Source organism: Ctenopharyngodon idella, chromosome 17, assembly GCF_019924925.1.
Source record: "Ctenopharyngodon idella isolate HZGC_01 chromosome 17, HZGC01, whole genome shotgun sequence".
In the NCBI taxonomy this organism is placed as follows: Eukaryota; Metazoa; Chordata; class Actinopteri; order Cypriniformes; family Xenocyprididae; genus Ctenopharyngodon; species Ctenopharyngodon idella.
In genome coordinates, this window is record NC_067236.1 from 31,680,755 (window position 1) to 31,705,403 (window position 24,649).

At 35.6% G+C, this 24,649-nt stretch overlaps 1 protein-coding gene across 50 annotated transcripts in view; it reads left to right on the top strand.

Annotated features, from left to right (window-relative positions):
* The window catches only part of LOC127498610 (NACHT, LRR and PYD domains-containing protein 12-like), a 362,780-nt gene that overhangs the window by 95,362 nt on the left and 242,769 nt on the right, over nucleotides 1-24,649 (top strand). For 20 of the 50 annotated variants that reach the window (XM_051868169.1, XM_051868171.1, XM_051868170.1 and 17 more), the window contains 4 exons: nucleotides 7,602-7,775; nucleotides 15,402-15,575; nucleotides 19,953-20,126; nucleotides 21,701-21,874. The exons of 2 other annotated variants lie outside the window; for them this stretch is intronic. In XM_051868169.1, the coding sequence (XP_051724129.1) occupies nucleotides 7,602-7,775; nucleotides 15,402-15,575; nucleotides 19,953-20,126; nucleotides 21,701-21,874 (696 nt within the window). The remainder of the gene's footprint in view (nucleotides 1-7,601; nucleotides 7,776-15,401; nucleotides 15,576-19,952; nucleotides 20,127-21,700; nucleotides 21,875-24,649) is intronic. 28 more of the 50 variants (XM_051868185.1, XM_051868154.1, XM_051868168.1 and 25 more) reach the window with 16 other exon arrangements.

The window sequence follows — 24,649 nt, forward strand, 5'->3', positions numbered from 1 at the left end:
GCCATATCTTAGTCAAAGTTAATACTCACCTGAAAGAGATGGCAGCGGCGATCTTTGAACAACACAGCTTTGGCTTCTGCGTGATGAAACTGCAAAGTATACTCCAAAATCACAGTTACATATACTGGTCCAATCCAATTAGGGTCACAATCTTTATTTTCGTCAGGATCGTTCCTGATGCATCCTTGACCAAACAACCCTATCCCTATCTGTATTTTGTCATATTTAACTAAAAGCTTAATCTCTAACTTCCTGAATCACTAAATTCGGGGCGCCCCTGTCTGAATGGAAGAGTCAGAGAACTTTGGTTCATGAGACACTAGTAGAAACCAGCTTACTAGTGACCTCCTACCCTTCAATAGGAAGGAGTTATTTCAACACCTTCTGCCTCTGGCTTCCAGTGTTCCTCCAACACCTTAATGGAGTGGAGTTATCACCCACCATCTCTCTCTGATGGCGTGACACCAGCCTGTATCCAATGATCTGGTGTACCACACTCACGTCTGAGTGTGTACGTAAACTCACCGTCTCACTTCCCAGTTCTCTCAACCCTTTCAACCAGACAGCCCTAACAAAATAATAAAACGGCTTCCTACCTTGTTTGTTGGTTAGTCGAGGATGTCACCGAAGAATGATTGCTCGCATTCACTCCACCATTAACTGTAGGGGAATTTTACAGTTAAAGACCCAAAAGACCAGATATGATGAATAAAGACCCGGAGTCAGAGTTAAAAAATAATAAATTGAAGATAATTTTACTGAAGAATAGTTTGCAGTTTCATCAGCAGAAGCCAGCTTCAAGTCTCACAAGGAGTTCGTAGGCCGCTCTGCGTACATTCACATTTCCACAACAATTATACTCTAACAGAGTCAACTAACTACGTCATTACTTCAGGTTGAATGATTCTGATTGGCTAAGAAAAATCTTCCACACATGGACAGATAGTCAGAAGCATATCTCCATTCGTCACGATGCTGACGAGGGGACCCTGGATTTAGGCACTGGATGTCCTTTTGGGGTCATGACATGGCGTCTGCTGGTCTCAAGAAGAGTGCCAGTTGTCCACCAGTACAAAGGACCTGCACAGAACACTTAGCGCACATACACAGATACACATGATTCACAGCTTCTTCAAGGTTGAAGTTGATCTGAGCTCTGCTCTGAGCAGGAAACTTTCCCAAAACATACTGATAACATGTTCTTTTCTTTCAGTGAGAGGTACAGACAATATTCAAAATTATTTTCTAGTGTTTGAAAAGGAAAAGAAATGCTTTAACATACGTTGAAGAAGTCATTCAAATAATTTAACAGAAAGATAAATGTTGGTTAATAACTTAAAAGATATATATTAAAGCGGCAGTGGATTCCAGAATCCACCCCTTCAAGTTAAATAAACCGAACAAACTACAAACCAGACAACAGACACAGGTTACAGTGAAGAGGGTTTAAAAAAACAAACAAACAAAAAAACACAAATATTTTGATGTAATCCAACTGATCTTGTAATGCTTGTTCAAACAGAGCACCCTTACAGAAGCGTGAGCATTGCCTCAAACTGTGTATCTGCAGCTGAAAAGAGGGAAGTGGAGTGTGGTTCACCTGAATCATTTTTACATGATTATCATGACCAAAATAATTCACGATAACAAAATATTTTGATATCTATAGAAATCTTGAAAAAAAAAAAATAATAATAATGCTATCAGTCAAATTGATCTTTATTTTATTTATTTATTCATTTATTGAAGAATCACACCATCGCATACAAAGGGAACAATTACACTTAATGGCGACCAGTTTGAAATAACTTCCTTCTGTCAGTACTGAAAATCTGTACTTAAATACAAGTACTGTTACATTGCTGAATACTCAATTACGAGTAAAATTACTGGTGTCAAAAAGTACTGAAGTAAAAGTACAAAGTACTCTTCTCAAAAACTACTCAGAGTACTAGTTACTGGTTACTTTTTAGCTGGTGATATTTAATGAATTACTGTACCAATATATATTCAATCAAATCATAGATCTATGTAGAAAATAGCAAAGTTTTACCTTATTGACAAAGTACATGAATTAGTGGTCACGATACTGGAGTTTCTAACTTCAATACGATACCTTGAAAAATATCAATATTCAGTATCATTTTCAATACCATGGGGAAAACCGCAACATACTGTATACTGCCATATAGATATTTTAATATCTCAATTTTTGTCCATCCATTTTGTCAAGGCCATCATTATTTTCAAGCTTCAAAAAGCACAAGACTCGTTGTAACAGTAATCCATTTGAATGGATGGTTTAATTCAAGTCTTCTGAAGAGACACGTCCACTTTATCTGATGAACAGATTTGAATTTAGGCTTTTGTTTACATATTTAAACGTTGATTAATTACCATTACAATAATCTCACTTAAACATTTGTTCACTCTGTGTATTTGTCTTCACAATAGAGTAACTTTGTTGCAATAGCTTACATGCAGCACAAGGAAGATTGATTTCAAACTGACTTTCAAACTGAATTGAATTTACAAAAAAGACAAGTAAACATTAAATAAAAACAAATGAAACAAATTACCTTAATTCAGTTGAGGAATTCGAAATGCCAACACTGATTTTTTTATATACAGTGTGTCTTAAGAGCCATATAATATGTTTATTTGAATAAATCGAACATCAGAGGGGTTTGACCTGTAATGTCTGTACAATGTAGTGATGCAGTTACACAGACTAGGTTATTTATATGTGCAAATCATACAAATGCCTCATTCTGAAACATTTCTAACATTGTAAAGAAATTAAAGAGCCACCTTTGATATTTCAAAAGACTTTCTGGTGCATTTCACTTACAGCCAATAAGATTTCCTGTATCATTTTCATCGGTCAGGCGTGGAGGTCTATTCTGATTGGTTGATAACTTTTGACAACGTTTAATTCAGGAGCAAAGAGAATTAAAGGGATAGTTCACCCCAAAATGAAAATCTGCTGTTGATCTACTCACCCTCAGACCATCAGAGATGAAAAATGTTGAAGGTGAATTCACAAGTGTGATGCATTAATTATATTGGTTTATTAGTAAATGTCATTATGTTTAACTTTGCTTATATATATTTTATGGAATGTCACCTACAGGGAAGTGACAGAAATTAACTTTACTTTAAGAGCCAATATTTGACCTCTTAAATTGATTTTCAGGGATATTTTCTAACCATTTTCTAACCAAAAGTGATTTTTTTACACTGCAGTTACAACAGCATTAAAAATGTTGAGATAATTTTTTTTTAATATAGAATTTTGAATATAGAAAAAAAAATGAGATGGGGAAAAATTAATTACGCTTTTAATTATGAAATTAAAACAGCCAGTAGGTGGCAGTAAATCACTGTCTTAATGAATGAGTCATAGAAGCATTCATTCAACTGATTCATTCAAAACGGCCGATTCATTCTGGAACGAAGCAAGTGACTGAATCACTGAATCACTGAACCGATTTGTTCAAAACTCCGGATTCATTCAGTAAGGAAACACCACTGTGTGTTGGTGCTGCAGAGACACATGCCTCTTTTGCTGTGGCTTGTGTGAGATATTGTCGTTGGGAGAAAAAGAGCAAAAACAGAGAATATTGACAATATTATGTCTAAAATGTCACTATAATATTAACTTTTAGTTCACTGAACTATTGTATAAAATTAATATCACATTAGCAGCCGTGCTAATATTCTGGAAATATTGCTTAAATATCATATAGTAAATATAAAAGGCTCATACTAGGGCCATTTTGCACCATATCTTGAATTTTGGCTGCATTTTATTAATTCTGGTGTCATTTCTAATAATGTCTGATCCTGCTTTAGAAAGAGCGAAATATTTGGCATTAAAGCACAATGATTTACAATAAAACGTGCCAAATGTCAGCGAATTTACATTACGTTAATTATAAAACATGCCATCATTAATTATCATTTTAATCTATTGACAACCTTAAGCTACAATTGAAAAATAAATTGTATAAAGACATGCTGTTTTGACCATTTTTTTCTCTCTAGATTTAGTCAAATTAACTAACGAACAGGTTCGCTTACATGGCTTTCCTTTTTGAAGTTGGAGGTTGTGATGGTCGTGTCCGATCGATATCCCTTAACAGTTTTTATGCTGCAAATCTCCTTTTATAAATATTGTCCATTTCGAAGTGTTTATATTCAACAGAAACAATGTTGGGAGATTTTCTTCTTCCCTCTGTATTTAGCGCACTCACCGCACTGTATGTTTTTTCTGTGCTTTTGCAGCGTCACGTGATTGAGCAAACTCTGACCTCGCTGGTTCTGTAGCTTATTTTGTTCATCAACTGATGTTGTGATGAGGTCACACTTTACTTTAGGATCCAATTCCTACTGCTTATTAATAGTTAGTAAGGTATTGGATATGTTAAGATATTAAGATTAAGCGGTCATAGTGTTTGAACTATACCATGGACTTTGGGGGAAGCCCCAAAGTATTCGTGTATTCGTGCGCTTGCGCGTGCCTCAAAAGAGGGCTTACAATGAGTTACAAAAATACATAACAGCTTTATGCAAGCACTATATAGGATAAATCACTATACAGGATTTAGCCTATTATACATTATCGACACGAATTGATAGGTGAAACAACAAACAGCCACCCACAAATAGTCTATAAACAAAGCATCAGGCTGTCTTTGAGTTCACAAGAACAACGGTTAAAGTTACTCGTCAGGCTACAGAAGAATACCAGAATTCCTCTGTTAAATTAGGTCTAATACATCGAGTCACGCAGAGCTATAACAACCCAAACACATAATTGCGAATAACATGCCTCACCTTAACACAGGCCTGGGATCAGCTTCCTTTGCTGTTCGAGTTAACATGTACTAAACATGAGTGGATTTTGCACCGCAGCGCCCCCACACCTTGATGCTCATGACAAGAATAGCATGTATATGTTTATTGAAATGATATTTTTGCAATTTTACACATAATAATCCACGATGATCACATTACACAAAACTGAAATTGCACGTCAAAATAACACGTCAATATTTTTTGAGATCCCCCAAAACTTCACAAATCATGTTTTTAGGGGAGCCCATGTCTTATTAAGGGGAGCCGAGCTCCCCCTAGCTCCCCCGTAGTTCGCACCCAGAATAAAGCATTAATATGTGCTTTATAAGTACTAATAAACAGCCAATATCCTAGTAATATGCATTCTAATTAGCAACTTTAATAGTGAGAATTGGACCCTAAACTAAAGTGTTCGCTGTGATGACTTTGATAAAAATCATTTTAATTATTTGTTATAAAGTCATTCTCGAGTCAGACAGTTCAAGTCAAGTCTCGAGTCATTGGATCTTAAGTCAAAGTCAATCATTTTCTTCATTTAGTCAAGCAAGTGTAAAATCCTTAAAGCAGGGGTCTCAAACTCAAATTGGCTGGGGCCGTTGCTGTGATTGACACCTCATAGGAGGGCCATTTTAACATTCAAGCACAAGAAAGCACAACATTTCTGAAAATTTACTTTCCTTTGCATTATTTCTCATTTACTTCAAATTTCATTACTAAAATATTTTTGCCATACTTAAAGAAATGTAAACAGCAGTGTCTCTATCATTTTTATATACAGTATTAGTTTTTAACAGTTAGTGCAAATATTTTCCCTTACTTTATGTTAGCTTAAATAACATCAAAATCTTGCACTGAACAACACTGTACTGAACAAATGCAATCCCTGAATACATTTGTACACTATTCTATTTCTTGTCAGACACCTGCAGCGCTTCTGCTCACACAGCTGAGCCACATTTGCCCAAGATACTGTTTGAGCATCGGTAATGTTTATTGGTAGCATCGGACGCGTTCCGGTGGTTCAAATCGACGCTCGCGACTTGCGCGTGAGCTTTTACTATAATTTGAGCAAGCGCGCTCATAATAGAAGCGACGTGGTCGCGACGCGCATGCGGTGCGGCGCGCTCGTTTTTCCAGGCGCGCCTATGCCGCGGCGAGATGAAAACATCTTTCAGAATGCCACAAGTGCGCCGCAGGTCATGTGACAAGAACCAACCGATGAGCTTCGGCCTTTCCGTAACAACACCGAAAGCTCAGCCGAACAGCTGATCATAGCTGTACAGGGCGGGTTTTTATTTCTCATCTCCATAAATATATCTAGTAGTAGAGCTAATGCAAGGACTAGAAATCATTTTTTTCTTTTGCTGAAACTTCCTCGTCATCGTGGACAAAGAGTATAGAACCCAAGAGGTGACACTTTGATATTTTTTGGGTAACAGCCACTAGATGGCGCTCCGGTAGCGCGGCCACCATTATGGGCTGAAAATACTAACTGGACCATAGAATCCTTCACATCTTACTCACCCAAAATCGGCGAATGAGAAGCGCAATAGAACAGTTTTTTAAATTAAGTCACCAGTAAACTGTATGGCTCCTACTGTCACGATCACTGTCTGTTCCTGTCAGTTCCTGGACTCCATTTCCCATAATCCTCCTTGCCAATCACATGCACACTCCACACCAATCACCAGCTGCCACATACAGCTTAGCACACTACCTGGACTATAAAGGACTCACACACACACCACCTCATTGCGAAGTCTTGATTTGCCCCGGTGATCACTACTGAGCGTTTTCTTGTGGACTGTTACCTTGCTATCGATTGGACTGTTTATCATTTGTGAACCTCTGCCGCCTGCCTTGAACCTTGCCTGTTTCCTGGATTACGTTTGTCTGCTGCCTGCCCTGAACTCTGCCTGTTGAAAGTTTCTGTTTGTCTGCCGCCTGCCTCGACCCAAGCCTGTCCCTGTTTCCGCTACTGTCTTGCCCTTGTCTGCCTTGTGCTTTGTTGTCACAATAAAGAAACTGCAAATGGATCCTCACGCTGTCAGCCCTTCATTACACCTACAGTAAATGTTGTATTGTCTTATATACGTTTTATTTTACCGGTTCTGGAATCCAACTATTCAACCATCTGAGGTAACATAGTTAGCCTACTTTATTGAGTATTTCCATTTTATGCAACTTTACACATTTATTAATAGTAAATTAATAATTAATAAATTTAAGATCATCATGTTTGCAGCGAACAATATATTTCAGACCTAGTGGAGTAATAGTAACAATATCTAGGTCTGAATTGAAATATATATATATATATATATATAGTACGTTTTAATGGATCACGCTACAAACATAATGATGCATTAAGAATATCCTTATAATGCATTATAAACACAGGCTTCATAGAAAGTGTTACTGAAAAATGTATTTGGGTGATTCTCACATCAGTGTGTTGATAGGAGAGCTATAGATGTCATATCAATTATTCTTATTCACTATTATAAATCTGTAGTAGAATTTGATGTCAGAGTTTCAGTATCTGAATATTGTGTTCAGGGGGCAAAAAGAAGAAGAATATGATTTCAGAGGAAACTGACTTTATTGATCTTTAAATTGATTCATTTTCTTCTCATTGTCTCTCTCACCTTATCATCACACTGTTAATTTGAATGTGATCTTGAGAAATTCCTTGTTGATCTGATCTGAGAGAGTGAAGAGTGTGTCATTGTTCTCTACAGGTTGAGGGATTGTGGTGTCACAGATGAAGGTTGTGCTGCTCTGGCTTCAGCTCTGAGATCAAACCCCTCACACCTGAGAGAACTGGATCTGTCTGGGAATAAACTAGGAGACTCGGGAGTGAAGATGATTTCTGCTGGACTGGAGAATCCTCACTGTAAACTGGAGGAACTAGAGTAAGATCATACGCGACTCTCACATGAAACTGTGTCACTGTGAATTTTGAAATTTCAATAATTCATAAAGTAACATTAAAATGGAATAGAATTCAGGGAAAACTATTATTACATTCATTCATTCAAATTACCATTCATGAATTTAAAGGGTTAGTTCACTCAAAAATGATTTTTTTTTCAACCTGTTAGCCAGTTAGTCATGATTAAAATAAAGTTTATGTAATATATGTGTGTGTACGGTGTATATTTGTTTTGTATTTATACATATACATGTATATATTTAGGGACAATATAAAAATATAAAAATCAACTAGATAAAACAGTTTGTAGACAAACTTTAATTTTGCTTGAAAAAGCTGGTCCAGAAAGTTTGAAGAAGTTTTAAAAGTTTGTAGTTTGAAGCTTTTCAGTTTGAAATAATTTAAGTTTTAGAATTGTAGTTTTAACACATTTGTGCCCAAATTTTTCTGAATGATTTCATGCATATATTCCTATTAATAGTGTCCTATGTGAACATGTTCTGCATTTATTTTCCCCAGGTTTTTGTTTTTTTTCTTAAAAAATTTATTTGAATGTGCAGCAACTATAGTTGCCGGTGGGCAAATATGTTGTATGCACCCCTCAATGTAAACTTTGAATAGGAGGATAACATTTATGCATCTAACTCAAAATAACTGCTTTCAACAGATCAACAGATCAAAGTTGAAGAACATTTGATGTGAACACAAAAAAGCTGCATTTAGCTTATAATCTCTTGAATATGAAAACACATCAAACAACAAATCCGTTTGTCTTAAAGTGGTGGAACATAATGCAGAACAAAGTGCAGCCATTAAGTTGCTCCAACAGAGCATTGTGAATCAAAAAGTTAAATTACATTGTTCATTAGAAAAAATTACTCCTATATGTGATCCTGGAGCACAAAACCAGTAAGAAGTCGCACGGGTATATTTGTAGCAATAGCCAACAATACATTGTATGAGTCAAAATTACAGATTTTTCTTTTATGGCAAAAATCATTAGGATATTAAGTAAAGATCATGTTCCATGAAGATATTTTGTAAATTTTCTACCGTAAATGTATAAAAAATTATTTTTGTGAATGGATATACATTGTTAAGGACTTCATTTGGACAACTTTAAAGGCAATTTTCTCAATATTTTGATTTTTTTTCACCTTAAGATTCCAAATTTTCAAATAGTTGTGTCTTGGCCAAATGTCCTATCCTAACAAACCATACATCAATGGAAAGCTTATATATATTCAGCTTTCAGATGATGTATAAATCTCAATTTCAAAAAAATTGACCCTTATGACTGGTTTTGTAGTCCAGGGTCACATAAAACAAACAAACAAAAAATAAGTAAATAAAAAAAAATAAAAAAAAATAACAATATATATCAATATAAAATATTATGAAGGCAAAATGCACTAAACAAGACCAATAACCTTGATTTATTAACTCATTAAACACAGTATACTCCATTTCCCCATGATATATGTACTTGCAAGTCATTTGCCCACCGGCAACTATAGTTGCCGCTTGGACTTTTGACTAAGTATACAAAAAACTGTAGATCTATTGTAAGATTTGTTTTGTTTGGATGATTCTAGAGACCCTCATGATTATGTAGATATATATATGTCAACAAAAAATACTTCATATTAACATGAAAATTACTTTTCTTTGGGAGGGTTTGCCTTCAATATGCTTCCTAGAAGTATGGGTAGGAAGTTGACAGCCTCATGTGACAGGAAGGAAGTCAATACCTTTTTTTTGTTCTTGAAATCCTGTATTTGGTTGTTTTCTTGCATGTCATTGAGACATAAAACATGGAAAACATCTAGAAAAGGACTTACAAAAGGAAAATGACAACTATACTCTGCGGCAACTATAGTTGCCGGTGGGCTAAAATGGGTTAAAAGCTAGATAGATAGATGGATAGATAGATAGATGGATAGATAGATAGATAGATAGATAGATAGATAGATAGATAGATAGATAGATAGATTAAATGAGTTTGAATGAGTTTAAATGGCTTAGAAATAGGAATGGCAGTTTAATTGAGTCTGTGTGTTTGAATTTGAATTTTGACAGTTGGACGGAATGTTCAGATCAGCCAAGGCAGTTCAATGAAAGTCAATGGGATTTTTCCAAGATTTAATCAGCATTTTTAGGAAAACCGTAAGTCTGATCAGTCTGAAAAGATAAGGCAACTCGAGTCAGCTTGAACAGTCTAGGAGGAGTAGCATTTAGAAATTTTAGTCTAAGAAGAAGAAGAAGAATAATCTTAAATAGAAGATCAGTGAGTGGGCTTTTTCAAGCCAACTTAATAAATATTTATATATAATTTAAATTATATAAATATATACATGTAAATATTTCTTCAATATATACATGTATGTGTTTATAAACAAAATAAATATACACAGTACACACACATATATTACATAAACTTTTATTTTGGATGTGATTAATCGTTGAACAGCTCTAGATAAACCATATATTATTGCAATCATGTGTTTATTGTCTGCAAACCGTTTCTCTCTGCATGTTATAGTGATCTCTGGATCTCTGATCATTGTTTATGTTAAGAGATTTCCTGGAATGTCACATGATATGGCTGTACTTCTAGTCTCACTCTTGGGGCTCTATCATACACCCGGCGCAACGCAGGAGTTTGTTGCTAGTTTCAGCCTGATGCAGTCTGTGTGACGTCTACGTCACGTCTGCGCCTAAAATTGAATGGAATAAATAGCAGAATAAAAACTAAGACTTTGAGTGAGACGTTCACTGAGATGAGTGCATGTAGCAAAGTTATATTAAAGAGCCATTCGGAACGACATAGACATGAACACATAAACTTCATCTCTAGAGCTGCTCTGAGAGTCACTTCATGAGCATTTTACCGTTTAATTTGAGAAAAAACTATTGTCATATCATATACACACATAAACTTCAAGATCACAGCAACCCGTCAAAATAAAAGTTCGGTTTAACTTGTAACAGAAACAGAGCCATATTACTATTACTATGTACTATGTAGTCTACTATTGTATTACTATTGTACGGTATTAAATATTTCTTAATGACAATGTAATACTACTACTAGTACAATAATTATTAAGACTTTAGTTTTGAAGTATGGGGAGAGCAGGGACGAAAGTAGCCTACCATTTTTCACAAAAATGTAATTTTGAAAGATAATGTTTTAGACAGCGATATATTTTTGCTGTGGTCAGTAACTCACAGGTGTGGTCTATCAATACCAGGTGGTATTTTGTACAAATGTAGAACGGCTTCAGCATAATTTCACTTTGAACATAAATTGCACATTGTTACTTTCAACCCCGTCAGTTGGGACGAAAGTAACACACAGGTGGGTCAAAAGTAACAACAACACAAGCTAGATTTTTTGTGTTAGTCTTGTTTTTATTAAATATACCTGACTATGACCTTGTTAATATGTAACTGCAAACATATTTTGTCCTTTATCTTTGCAAAAAAATATTAAATTACATTTTCATTTAAAATTGAGAATTTCAGTTTCATCAAATGTCTCAAAAGTAACCCGACAGAACAAACTTGAATTGTTTAGAATATTTTTTTTTTGGCAATGTCAATTTATATTATAAAACATTTTTCAACAGTATGAACAATATGAAAATTAAATTCTGTAGCTGGCAGGTCGTACGGCTCGATGCTGTTAATGTCAAGCATTTTCTCTAAATGACGCTGCTCGGCGCTGTCATTTAGTCTCTCCTGATAGAGCCCCTTTCCTTTCACCTTCTCCTTCTCCATTTCTTTCCAAGAAACTGCGGCGTATCGCAAAAATGCAAACAAATATCACGCTATCTCTCTCGGTCTCACTGTCAAAGTAACCATGGCAACGGATAGCGTATCCTTCTAATATGGCGACGCCTTCCCGAAATGCAACGCGAGTGAAAACGCTGTGACGCCAGAGATTGTATATTATAGGGAGATGAGAGGGTCTGTATCTCTTACCATTGGAGAAAGCGTAACGACTAACTTAATCACGTGCGGCACCTCTCAGCCTATCGTGTAATGGCAGTGACATCAGTAACAACATTCCCTAGTCTGCCTTCTCTTAAAAAAATACATTTTTATCAAGCTAAAATCTACATATAGTCGCATACGGTCTAGCCGCAGAAGTTCAAATATTTCAGCGCATCCGAAGCTCAAATTGGATCCGAAATTTCCGCATTCGCATATGATCGGAACTCCACGCAGCCCCTGTACTACTCTCCATTGGAAATGAATGACTTCTGGTCCAATGGCTGTCGTTTGTCGTGTGCAGTGGAAAGGCGGCTTAAAGGATTAGTTCACTTTCAAATTAAAATTTCCTGATAATTTACTCACCCCCATGTCATCCAAGATGTTCATGTCCTTCTCTCTTCAGTCGAAAAGGAATGAAGGTTTTTGATGAAAACGTTCCAGGATTTTTCTCCATATAGTGGACTTCAATGGCCTCCAAACGATTGAAGGTCAAAATTACAGTTTCAGTGCAGCTTCAAAGGGCTTTACGTAATCCCAGACGTGGAATAAGGGTCTTATCTAGAGAAACCTTCAGTCATTTTCTAAAATTTTTTTACAATTTTACACATTTTAACCATAAATGCTCATCTAGCTGAATCGTATCGCATTGTATCAGTAGCCGCTTCACATGTATCTTAAATGTATCGCATCGGCCTCAGTTGTGGAGATGCACATCCCTAGTGCCTAACAACTGAACCCTCTGAGCGTCCCTTACGCTCGCACACTTATTTTGTAATGTGTATGCTTACTATTGAGGGCTGCTCATTCAAGTTTAGATGAGGTAGATATGTTCTTACAACCATTTACAATATTTTACAATACCATAAAGTAAACTTTTGTCAATAATGTACAACATTAGTCATATCAGCATAAGCAATCGATTAGCATAAACGTGCACTATAGTATGCATTTAGTACATTGATTGTGAACCACTAGAATAAGCGCTGCGTGAGCAGGTAGAACACGCAACAGCGCCACATTTGACTCTGAAACATGCGGAGCATACGTGAAATTATAGCCTTTTGAAATTGAATCACATCAGGTATCACGATCTATGTTTTCCCATCCACAAAATGTGGGAAGCACTGAAAGAGCTTAAAAAGGAAACTTAGCTTTGCTTTGTGAAGATGTTGAGATTTATGGAGGGTGAAATACTATGGAATCCCAAGTCTGCCAAAATTAAAAATAAATGAATAAATATACAAAGAAATGTAAAAAAAAAAAAAAAGCAAAAATAAATATATAAATAAATATACAAAGAAAAGCAAAAAAACAAAAATAAATAATTATTTATACATTTATTTCTTTATGTATATATTTATTTATTTTTTCACATTTTTTCTTTTATTTATAGCTACATTTATTCATTTTGATTTTTATTTATATCCACATTTATTTATTTATGTATTTATTTCCATATTTGTTCATTTCCACATTTATTCATTTCTACATTTCTTTATTTATACATTTATATATTTTTACATTTCTTTGTCCGTAGGGTAATGAGGAGGGCGTGGTTTACCTCAGACATAGCAATCGAGCTCAGAGTAGGCGAGAGCGAAGCGTTGAGGCCACAGTGACACCTTGTGGTGTGCCCGAAATACAAGAACTAGCCTATTGACGTTGATACTGGGATGATTTGGATATGGCCAAAATCTTATATCACGGGTTAAGTAATATCATATAATAATAACTGTATGCTACTTTGTGGCATGGATAGGCTACTCTTTATTCTGGACATGGCCGTAGAACATCGTCTGGTCTGGATTTGTAAAATGTCCTGCGCTGGCAAACATGAACAGCAACATCTTCAGCAGATCTGATAACTCTGAAATGGAAGCGCTTGTTATTTCCCATTATTAATCATTTGAATGAATGGGTTTGTGTTTGATTGAGACTCGGACACCGGTCAGAACACGGAAAGGAACCAGCACACATAGGCTACAGTGAAGTCGACGCAAGCATATTGATCAATGCATTTGAAACGAGACCACATTCACTTCACATTCATATTTCCTACTTTTACATGCACGACATGTGACAAACGCTTAAAATACTACTCGACTCGTTTCACTTGAGAATGGCATCTCGATGGCCGTTTATGAGCGCTATTTATTCATATTAAACATTTAACATTTTAAAGTTAAACATTTCAAATACTTACAGTCTCCGTGCTCACAGCCTCACAGACATTAATATTTTAACGATTTATAAAAGATGAATCACTGTCTGGCCATCTGGGATGTTGGTTATGATTATAATTGTTAGGTAGTCACGCGGCAGCACTTCCGGGTCCAAACACTCTATCTCATACCAGAAAGAAAACAACAAACGGTGCTACACACACGATGTGGTGAAATACTACCAAAAAATTATAATCATAACCTCCATACCAAAATCCCAGATGGCCAGACAGTGATTCATCTTTTATAAATCATTGAAATATAAATGTCTGTGATGTTGTGAGCACGGAGACTGTGGTGTAGACTGTAAGTATTTTAAATGTTTAACTTATATGAATTGAGAGAAAAAAAAGTAAGAATTGTGAGATAAAAAGTCACAATTGCCTTTTTATTTTCTATTCATGGCAGAAATAAGCTTTCATAGGTTCATCATGTGTAAAAGAGGAAAACTATAGAGATGCACAATCCAGCACACAATCTTACTCCTCTCCCCTAACTCTTCTTCTCCCTTGTCCTGATCCAACTCTTCTCCTCCTTCATCTATTCCTCTCCCTCACCCAGACATTTTTTTTCTCTCTCTGCTCCTCTGTGTTGTTCTTCATCCACACTGAACAATGAGTCTGTGTCTATTTTACTGTATGTCCATGTAATGAAAGAGCTTCAACATCTGACTATTCCTCCAACTGAGATTGGAATCTGCTATTTCTCAATATTTCTCAATATCTGCTAATTATAAATGCTTATCAATTGTTTCAGTATTTGTTTTCTAGATTTTTTCAATACTTTTGAGCTGCTGTTGGTACAGAAGTAGAGGTTTTATACTATATTTAAAGATTGTAACATTGGGTCTTCATTTCTGACATGCTGTGTTTAAGCATTTGTAAATAAGATCAGAAAGAAATTTAAGCCTTTTAGAAACGTGTTAATTGACTGCATTTTGTGTGAAAACGACATGAATTATGGTAAGGTCACAACAGACGGATGTTGTGCTAATTGTGTTTAGAGTTTTGAAAATGTGATACAGATTGGAGAAAAGTGTGTTAGAAATTGAAAAAAAAAAAACATAAATAGAAGAACATGAAGAACATGAATTCATCCTTAATGACCATCACATCCATCTTTTTTCTGTGATCATCTTTCCATATTATTTAATGTGATAATTTGTTAACATAATTTTTTTATATTCAGTTTTTATATTAGCTTTCCCTCTCACTCAAACACACACACACACACACACACACACACACACACACACACACACACACACACAAACGTAGTAAAACTCATATCAAACATGGGGATTTGTGCTTTTGGTTTCTTTTTAATAATGAAGTCTCTGTTGATCTGATCTGAGAGAGTGAAGAGTGTGTCATTGTTCTCTACAGGTTGGAGGATTGTGGTGTCACAGATGAAGGTTGTGCTGCTCTGGCTTCAGCTCTGAGATCAAACCCCTCACACCTGAGAAAACTGAATCTGTCTGGGAATAAACTAGGAGACTCTGGAGTGAAGATGATTTCTGCTGGACTGGAGAATCCTCACTGTAAACTGGAGGAACTGTGGTAAGATCATCTCTATCATAAAGACTGGAAGTGAATAAGGATTAATATGTAGATAGTGCATACAAAAAATCCTTTGGCGTAAACCCCATCCGGCGGTTCAGTGACAGATTCCTGCTTGAACCGTCAGATCCTGCCGGCAGAAGAAGGAAGGGGTGAGGAGTCTACCTGAAAAAAAGAAAATTTAGATCTAAATATATTATTATCCTGCAAAAGAAAGTAAAACTAACAGTTTGTAGAAGAATTTTACAGTTAAAGACCCAAAAGACCAGATATGATGAATAAAGACCCGGAGTCAGAGTTAAAAAAAAATAATAAATTGAAGATAATTTTAGTGAAGAATAGTTTGCAGTTTCATCAGCAGAAGCCAGCTTCAAGTCTCACAAGGAGTTTGTAGGCCGCTCTGCGTACATTCACATTTCCACAACAATTATACTCTAACAGAGTCAACTAACTACGTCATTACTTCAGGTTGAATGATTCTGATTGGCTAAGAAAAATAGACAAATTTGGAAATCTTCCACACATGGACAGATAGTCAGAAGCATATCTCCATTCGTCACGATGCTGACGAGGGGACCCTGGATTTAGGCACTGGATGTCCTTTTGGGGTCATGACATGGCATCTGCTGGTCTCAAGAAGAGTGCCAGTTGTCCACCAGTACAAAGGACCTGCACAGAACACTTAGCGCACATACACAGATACACATGATTCACAGCTTCTTCAAGGTTGAAGTTGATCTGAGCTCTGCTCTGAGCAGGAAACTTTCCCAAAACATACTGATAACATGTTCTTTTCTCTCAGTGAGAGGTACAGACAATATTCAAAATTATTTTCTAGTGTTTGAAAAGGAAAAGAAATGCTTTAACATACGTTGAAGAAGTCATTCAAATAATTTAACAGAAAGATAAATGTTGGTTAATAACTTAAAAGATATATATTGAAGCAGCAGGGAAGTTGTAACGAAGGGTCGGCAGAGCGGTGATCCATTTGCAGCTTTATTAAGAATAGTGTATACACAAGTAGACAGGGGCAAAGGCAAGAACATAAACAAGGACAGGCAATGGTCGAGGCAGGCGGCAGACAAACAGTATCGGGTCACAGGCAGAGATCAGGGCAGGCGGCAAACAAACACAGTCCAGTACACAGGCAAGGTTCAGGGCAGGCAGCAGAGAATCACAAAGAATAAACAATCCGACGGAAACCAGGAAACAGTCCACAAGAAAACGCTTAGTAATGATCACCGGGGCAAATCAAGACTTCGCGGTGAGTGTGTGTGTGTGGCTTAAATAGTGATGAGGTGCAGGTGTGTGCGTAATCAGTCCCAGGAATGAGGGCCTATGGGAAACGTAGTCCGAATGGGAAATGGAGTCCAGGAACTGACAGGAACAGACTGTGATCGTAACAGAAGTGACAGAAATTAACTTTACTTTAAGAGCCAATATTTGACCTCTTAAATTGATTTTCAGGGATATTTTCTAACCATTTTCTAACCAAAAGTGATTTTTTTACACTGCAGTTACAACAGCATTAAAAATGTTGAGATTTTTTTTTTTTTTTTTTAAATATAGAATTTTGAATATAGAAAAAAAAATGAGATGGGGAAAAATTAATTATGCTTTTAATTATGAAAATAAAACAGCCAGTAGGTGGCAGTAAATCACTGTCTTAATGAATGAGTCATAGAAGCATTCATTCAACTGATTCATTCAAAACGGCCGATTCATTCTGGAACGAAGCAAGTGACTGAATCACTGAATCACTGAACCGATTTGTTCAAAACTCCGGATTCATTCAGTAAGGAAACACCACTGTGTGTTGGTGCTGCAGAGACACATGCCTCTTTTGCTGTGGCTTGTGTGAGATATTGTCGTTGGGAGAAAAAGAGCAAAAACAGAGAATATTGACAATATTATGTCTAAAATGTCACTATAATATTAACTTTTAGTTCACTGAACTATTGTATAAAATTAATATCACATTAGCAGCCGTGCTAATATTCTGGAAATATTGCTTAAATATCATATAGTAAATATAAAAAGCTCATACTAGGGCCATTTTGCACCATATCTTGAATTTTGGCTGCATTTTATTAATTCTGGTGTCATTTCTAATAATGTCTGATCCTGCTTTAGAAAGAGCGAAATATTTGGCATTAAAGCACAATGATTTACAATAAAACGTGCCAAATGTCAGCGAATTTACATTACGTTAATTATAAAACATGTCATCATTAATTATCATTTTAATCTATTGACAACCTTAAGTTACAATTGAAAAATAAATTGTATAAAGCCATGCTGTTTTGAACATTTTTTCTCTCTAGATTTGGTCAAATTAACTAACGAACAGGTTCGCTTACATGGCTTTCCTTTTTGAAGTTGGAGGTTGTGATGGTCGTGTCCGATCGATATCCCTTGACAGATTTTATGCTGCAAATCTCCTTTTATAAATATTGTCCATTTCGAAGTGTTTATATCCAACAGAAAGAATGTTGTGAGATTTTCTTCTTCCCTCTGTATTTAGCGCACTCACCGCACTGTATGTTTTTTCTGTGCTTTTGCAGCGTCGCGTGATTGAGCAAACTCTGACCTCGCTGGTTCTGTAGCTTATTTTGTTCATCAACTGATGTTGCAATGATCCAATTCCCACTATTAACTAAAAACTTTTGCCTCAAACTTCATTACTGCTTATTAATAGTTAGTAAGGTATTGGATATGTGACAAGAACCAACCGATGAACTTCGTCCTTTCCGTAACAACACCGAAAGCTCAGCCGAACAGCTGATCATAGCTGTACAGGGCGGGTTTTTATTTCTCATCTCCATAAATATATCTAGTAGTAGAGCTAATGCAAGGACTAGAAATCATTTTTTTCTTTTGCTGAAACTTCCTCGTCATCGTGGAGAGCGCAGCTCATGGTTGCATATCAACGACAGACGCCACGGGAGCGAAAGCGCTTTGGAAAGAAGGAGAAAGCGGCGCGGCCGCTTATGTGATGCGATATGTGAACGGCCCCTTAGAACGGCGACTTTTTCTTTGCATATCAGACAGGTAGCGTTTCCATTAAACTCCACGAAAAATTACTGCAATGTCCATCTTTCTTGAAACTGTCTGTGTTCCTCATCCACTTTACTTTTCGGTTCGCATTCGCACTTTGCAGCCAAACAACAAATAAACTACGAAAGCCCCGAACCAGCTCTCATCAAATCTGCCTGCGCACTTTTTTTAAAAGAATCATGTCATTCTTTTGAATATGGAATATGGTATGTGACAACTAGAGAATAATAATAATAATAATTTAGCGGGCCAGATTACGTTTTATTTTTGAGATCAGTTGCGGGCCGGGTGGAGGGGGAGTGGGGGCCTTAAATGGCCCGCGGGCCGACAGTTTGAGACCACTGCCTTAAAGGGTTAGTTCACCCAAAAATAAAAATGATGTCATTAATTACTCACCCTCAGATCATGTGACTACAGTGGCTCAACCTTAATGTTATGAAGCGACGAGAATACTTTGTGCAGCAAAAAACCAAAATAACAACTTTATTCAACAATTTCCCCTCTTCCTCCTTCTCACGAGAGCACTACGACACATGCGTGTGGTGATGTGAGATACATGTGTCGTCTCATCGTCTGAATTATCCAGACTTTCAAGCTGTGGCATGACAATATCACAATCGATGCAGCACACGCTCTCCTGTTCAGTAGGCATCGCTCAAGTCACTTTAAGCAGTAAAATTCCACTCATAAGATGCAGTATTATACTGTGCAGATCTTCAGTAAACAATGTCAAGATATGAGACTTGGGAAATTAAAATATGAAACTATGGGATATATATTACTCTATAACTTAAGTGTATAAAATTATGTCCATTGTGTGTTATAAATAATCATACTCTTATTTATAACCATAGAGAGTTAAGTATTATTACAGTTATGAATATTCATTAGATGATGCAACATTATAAGGTTGTTTATAAGGCATTATGTGTGCATTATGATGCATTAAGAATATCCTTATAATGCATTATAAACACAGGCTTCATAGAAAGTGTTACTGAAAAATGTATTTGGGTGATTCTCACATCAGTGTGTTGATAGGAGAGCTATAGATGTCATATCAATTATTCTTATTCACTATTATAAATCTGTAGTAGAATTTGATGTCAGAGTTTCAGTATCTGAATATTGTGTTCAGGGGGCAAAAAGAAGAAGAATATGATTTCAGAGGAAACTGACTTTATTGATCTTTAAATTGATTCATTTTCTTCTCATTGTCTCTCTCACCTTATCATCACACTGTTAGTTTGAATGTGATCTTGAGAAATTCCTTGTTGATCTGATCTGAGAGAGTGAAGAGTGTGTCATTGTTCTCTACAGGTTGAGGGATTGTGGTGTCACAGATGAAGGTTGTGCTGCTCTGGCTTCAGCTCTGAGATCAAACCCCTCACACCTGAGAAAACTGTATCTGTCTGGGAATAATCTAGGAGACTCTGGAGTGAAGATGATTTCTGCTGTACTGGAGAATCCTCACTGTAAACTGGAGGATCTGTGGTAAGATCATCTCTATCATAAAGACTGGAAGTGAATAAGGATTAATATGTAGATAGTGCATACAAAATATCCTTTGGCGTAAACCCCATCCGGCGGTTCAGTGACAGATTCCTGCTTGAACCGTCAGATCCTGCCGGCAGTAGAAGGAAGGGGTGAGGAGTCTACCTGAAAAAAAGAAAATTTAGATCTAAATATATTATTATCCTGCAAAAGAAAGTAAAACTAACAGTTAAATAAACCAAACAAACTACAAACCAGACAACAGACACAGGTTACAGTTTTAATTTTACTACAGTTTTAATACAGTTTTACGGTTTTTTAAATCACAAATGTTTGGTGTAAATCAACTTATCTTGTAATGCTTGTTCAAACAGACCACCCTTACAAAAGCGTGATCATTGCCTCAAAATGTGAATCTGCAGCTGAAAAGAGGGAAGTTTTATGTGGTTCACCTGAACCAGGACTGTCACCATATCAGATCTTTCACTGCGATTATCATGACCAAAATAATTCACGATAACAATATATCTATAGAAATCTTGAAAAATAATAATAATAATAATGCTATCAGACAAATTGATCTTTATTTGTATTTATTGAAGAATTACACCGTTGCATACAAAAGGAACAATTACAATTAACGGCGACCAGACTGAAATAACAGTAACACTTTATAATAAGTATACAGTAAAAAAGCATCTAATAAATAATTTGAAAACTATTAGTTTATAGTTAATGAATAGTTTACAAACTGTAGTTAATACATTAATAGACTATATGCGAAAAATTAGTTCTTCATTCATTGTTATTGTTTAATTAGCTCATATGTAAAGAGTTAGATAATGTTTTGTTAAAAACTTCTTAACCATAAAGAGTTCTCACTTTAGATTAGGTCACGGAAAGACTGAAAAAGTGCTTTAATACAGCCTTTATTGGACATTAATTACATTAGTATCAAGAGTTCCTTAAAATGTTTACAAATACATCAATCACACACACACACACACACACACACACACAGGTTTGCTTTTGTGAATTGTGGAGACTCTCCATAGGCGTAATGGTTTTTATACTGTACAAACCGTATTTTCTATCGCTCTACACCAACCCTACTCCTAAACCTACCCATCACAGGAAACTGTGCACATTTTTACTTTCTCACAAAAACTCATTCTGTATGATTTATAAGCCTTTTAAAAAATGGGGACATGGGGTAATGTCCTCAAACGTCACCCTCTCCTTGTAATACCTATGTCATACCCATGTCATTATTCAAATTTGTGTCCTGATATGTCACAAAAACATGCACACACACACACACACACACACACACACGTTTTATGGTGACTTAATATAGAAATAATGATTTTTATACTGTACAAACTGTATTTTCTATCCCCTAAACCAAACTGATGTATTTTATGACCTAATGAGAATTTGTATGTATTTCATATTGACAGCATTATGGTATTTATTTATTTTTTAACTGGTTATGGTAAGTTTTGGAGATTTGGAGGCTTAATGTGTGTTGATCTGATCTGAGAGAGTGAAGAGTGTGTCATTGTTCTCTACAGGTTGAGGTATTGTGGTGTCACAGATGAAGGTTGTGCTGCTCTGGCTTCAGCTCTGAGATCAAACCCCTCACACCTGAGACAACTGAATCTGTCTGTGAATAAACTAGGAGACTCGGGAGTGAAGCTGATTTCTGCTGTACTGGAGAATCCTCACTGTAAACTGGAGGAACTAGAGTAAGATCATACGCGACTCTCACATGAAACTGTGTCACTGTGAATTTTGCAATTTCAATAATTCATAAAGTAACATTAAAATGGAATAGAATTCAGGGAAAACTATTATTACATTCATTCATTCAAATTACCATTCATGAATTTAAAGGGTTAGTTCACTCAAAAATGATTTTTTTTAACCTGTTAGCCAGTTAGTCATGATTAAAATAAAGTTTGTTTATGTAATATATGTGTGTGTACTGTGTATATTTGTTTTGTATTTATACATATACATGTATATATTTAGGGACAATATAAAAATATAAAAATCAACTAGATCAAAAAGTTTGTAGACAAACTTTAAGTTGTCTTGAAAAAGCCGGTCCAGAAAGTTTGAAGAAGTTTTAAAAGTTTGTAGTTTGAAGCTTTTCAGTTTGAAATTGTTTAAGTTTTAGAATTGTAGTTTTAAAAGATAGATAGATAGATAGATAGATTTTAATTTGCTATGTGATTGCTAGGGTACTCGGGGTGGTTGCTAGGGTGTTGCTATGCGGTTGCTAAGGTATCCTGGGTGGTTGCTAGGGTGTCAGATAGATAGATAGATAGATAGATTAAATGAGTTTGAATGAGTTTAAATGGCTTAGAAACAGGAATGGCAGTTTAATTGAGTCTGTGTGTTTGAATTTGAATTTTGACAGTTGGACGGAATGTTCAGATCAGCCAAGGCAGTTCAATGAAAGTCAATGGGATTTTTCCAAGATTTAATCAGCATTTTTAGGAAAACCGTAAGTCTGATCAGTCTGAAAAGATAAGGCAACTCGAGTCAGCTTGAACAGTCTAGGAGGAGTAGCATTTAGAAATTTTAGTCTAAGAAGAAGAAGAAGAATAATAATCTTTCAAGCCAACTTAATAAATATTTATATATAATTTAAATTATATAAATATATACATGTAAATATTTCTTAAATATATACATGTATGTGTTTATAAACAAAGTAAATATACACAGTACACACACATATATTACATAAACTTTTATTTTGGATGTGATTAATCGTTGAACAGCTCTAGATAAACCATATATTATTGCAATCATGTGTTTATTGTCTCCAAACCGTTTCTCTCTGCATGTTATAGTGATCTCTGGATCTCTGATCATTGTTTATGTTAAGAGATTTCCTGGAATGTCACATGATATGGCTGTACTTCTAGTCTCACTCTTGGGGCTCTATCATACACCCGGCGCAACGCAGGAGTTTGTTGCTAGTTTCAGCCTGATGCAGTCTGTGTGACGTCTACGTCACGTCTGCGCCTTAAATTGAATGGAATAAATAGCAGAATAAAAACTAAGACTTTGAGTGAGACGTTCACTGAGATGAGTGCATGTAGCAAAGTTATATTAAAGAGCCATTCGGAACGACATAGACATGAACACATAAACTTCATCTCTAGAGCTGCTCTGAGAGTCACTTCATGAGCATTTTACCGTTTAATTTGAGAAAAAACTATTGTCATATCATATACACACATAAACTTCAAGATCACAGCAACCCGTCAAAATAAAAGTTCGGTTTAACTTGTAACAGAAACAGAGCCATGTTACTATTACTATGTACTATGTAGTCTACTATTGTATTACTATTGTACGGTATTAAATATTTCTTAATGACAATGTAATACTACTACTAGTACAATAATTATTAAGACTTTAGTTTTGAAGTATGGGGAGAGCAGGGACGAAAGTAGCCTACCATTTTTCACAAAAATGTAATTTTAAAAGATAATGTTTTAGACAGCGATATATTTTTGCTGTGGTCAGTAACTCACAGGTGTGGTCTATCAATACCAGGTGGTATTTTGTACAAATGTAGAACGGCTTCAGTATAATTTCACTTTGAACATAAATTGCACATTGTTACTTTCAACCCCGTCAGTTGGGACGAAAGTAACACACAGGTGGGTCAAAAGTAACAACAACACAAGCTAGATTTTTTGTGTTAGTCTTGTTTTTATTAAATATACCTGACTATGACCTTGTTAATATGTAACTGCAAACATATTTTGTCCTTTATCTTTTCAAAAAAATAATAAATTACATTTTCATTTAAAATTGAGAATTTCAGTTTCATCAAATGTTTCAAAAGTAACCCGACAGAACAAACTTGAATTGTTTAGAATTTTTTTTTTTGGCAATGTCAATTTATTTTATAAAACATTTTTCAACAGTATGAACAATATGAAAACTAAATTAAATTAGCATAATATAAATTCTCAACATAGTGTAACAGTCATGTTTCCAATCCAGCTGTTTTTATGCATAAATTCAAAATATAAATTCATAAAAACATCTGAATGGAAACACTGCAAATTCATAGGTGGATGTGGAAAAGCTAAGGTATGGCTAAAAACTAAATGTGACTATGGTAAATGTAAACAGATTGAGTGAATAAATGGTGACATACAGAAATCAGCAACAGATATGTCCAGAAACGCCCTCTCATGAACATCTGGCTGAATCAGACCTCTGTCTGTCTTTCTGACCCTCACTCTTGGCATATTCTGCTAGTATAATATGACATAAACATGTTTTAATAAATGCTGCACCGCAGAGAAAGCCACCACATTAGCAGAGGGACAAAAGAAACAAGTGTTACTTTCATCCCAACAGGAACTCCTGACATTTAAACTCGATTTACTTTCATACTGAAAAATACTGAGAAGTCAAACTTCAGGATGTTACAGCACTAAATAACCTGTAGATTGATCATTATTGTGACACATGAAATGAGAAACACA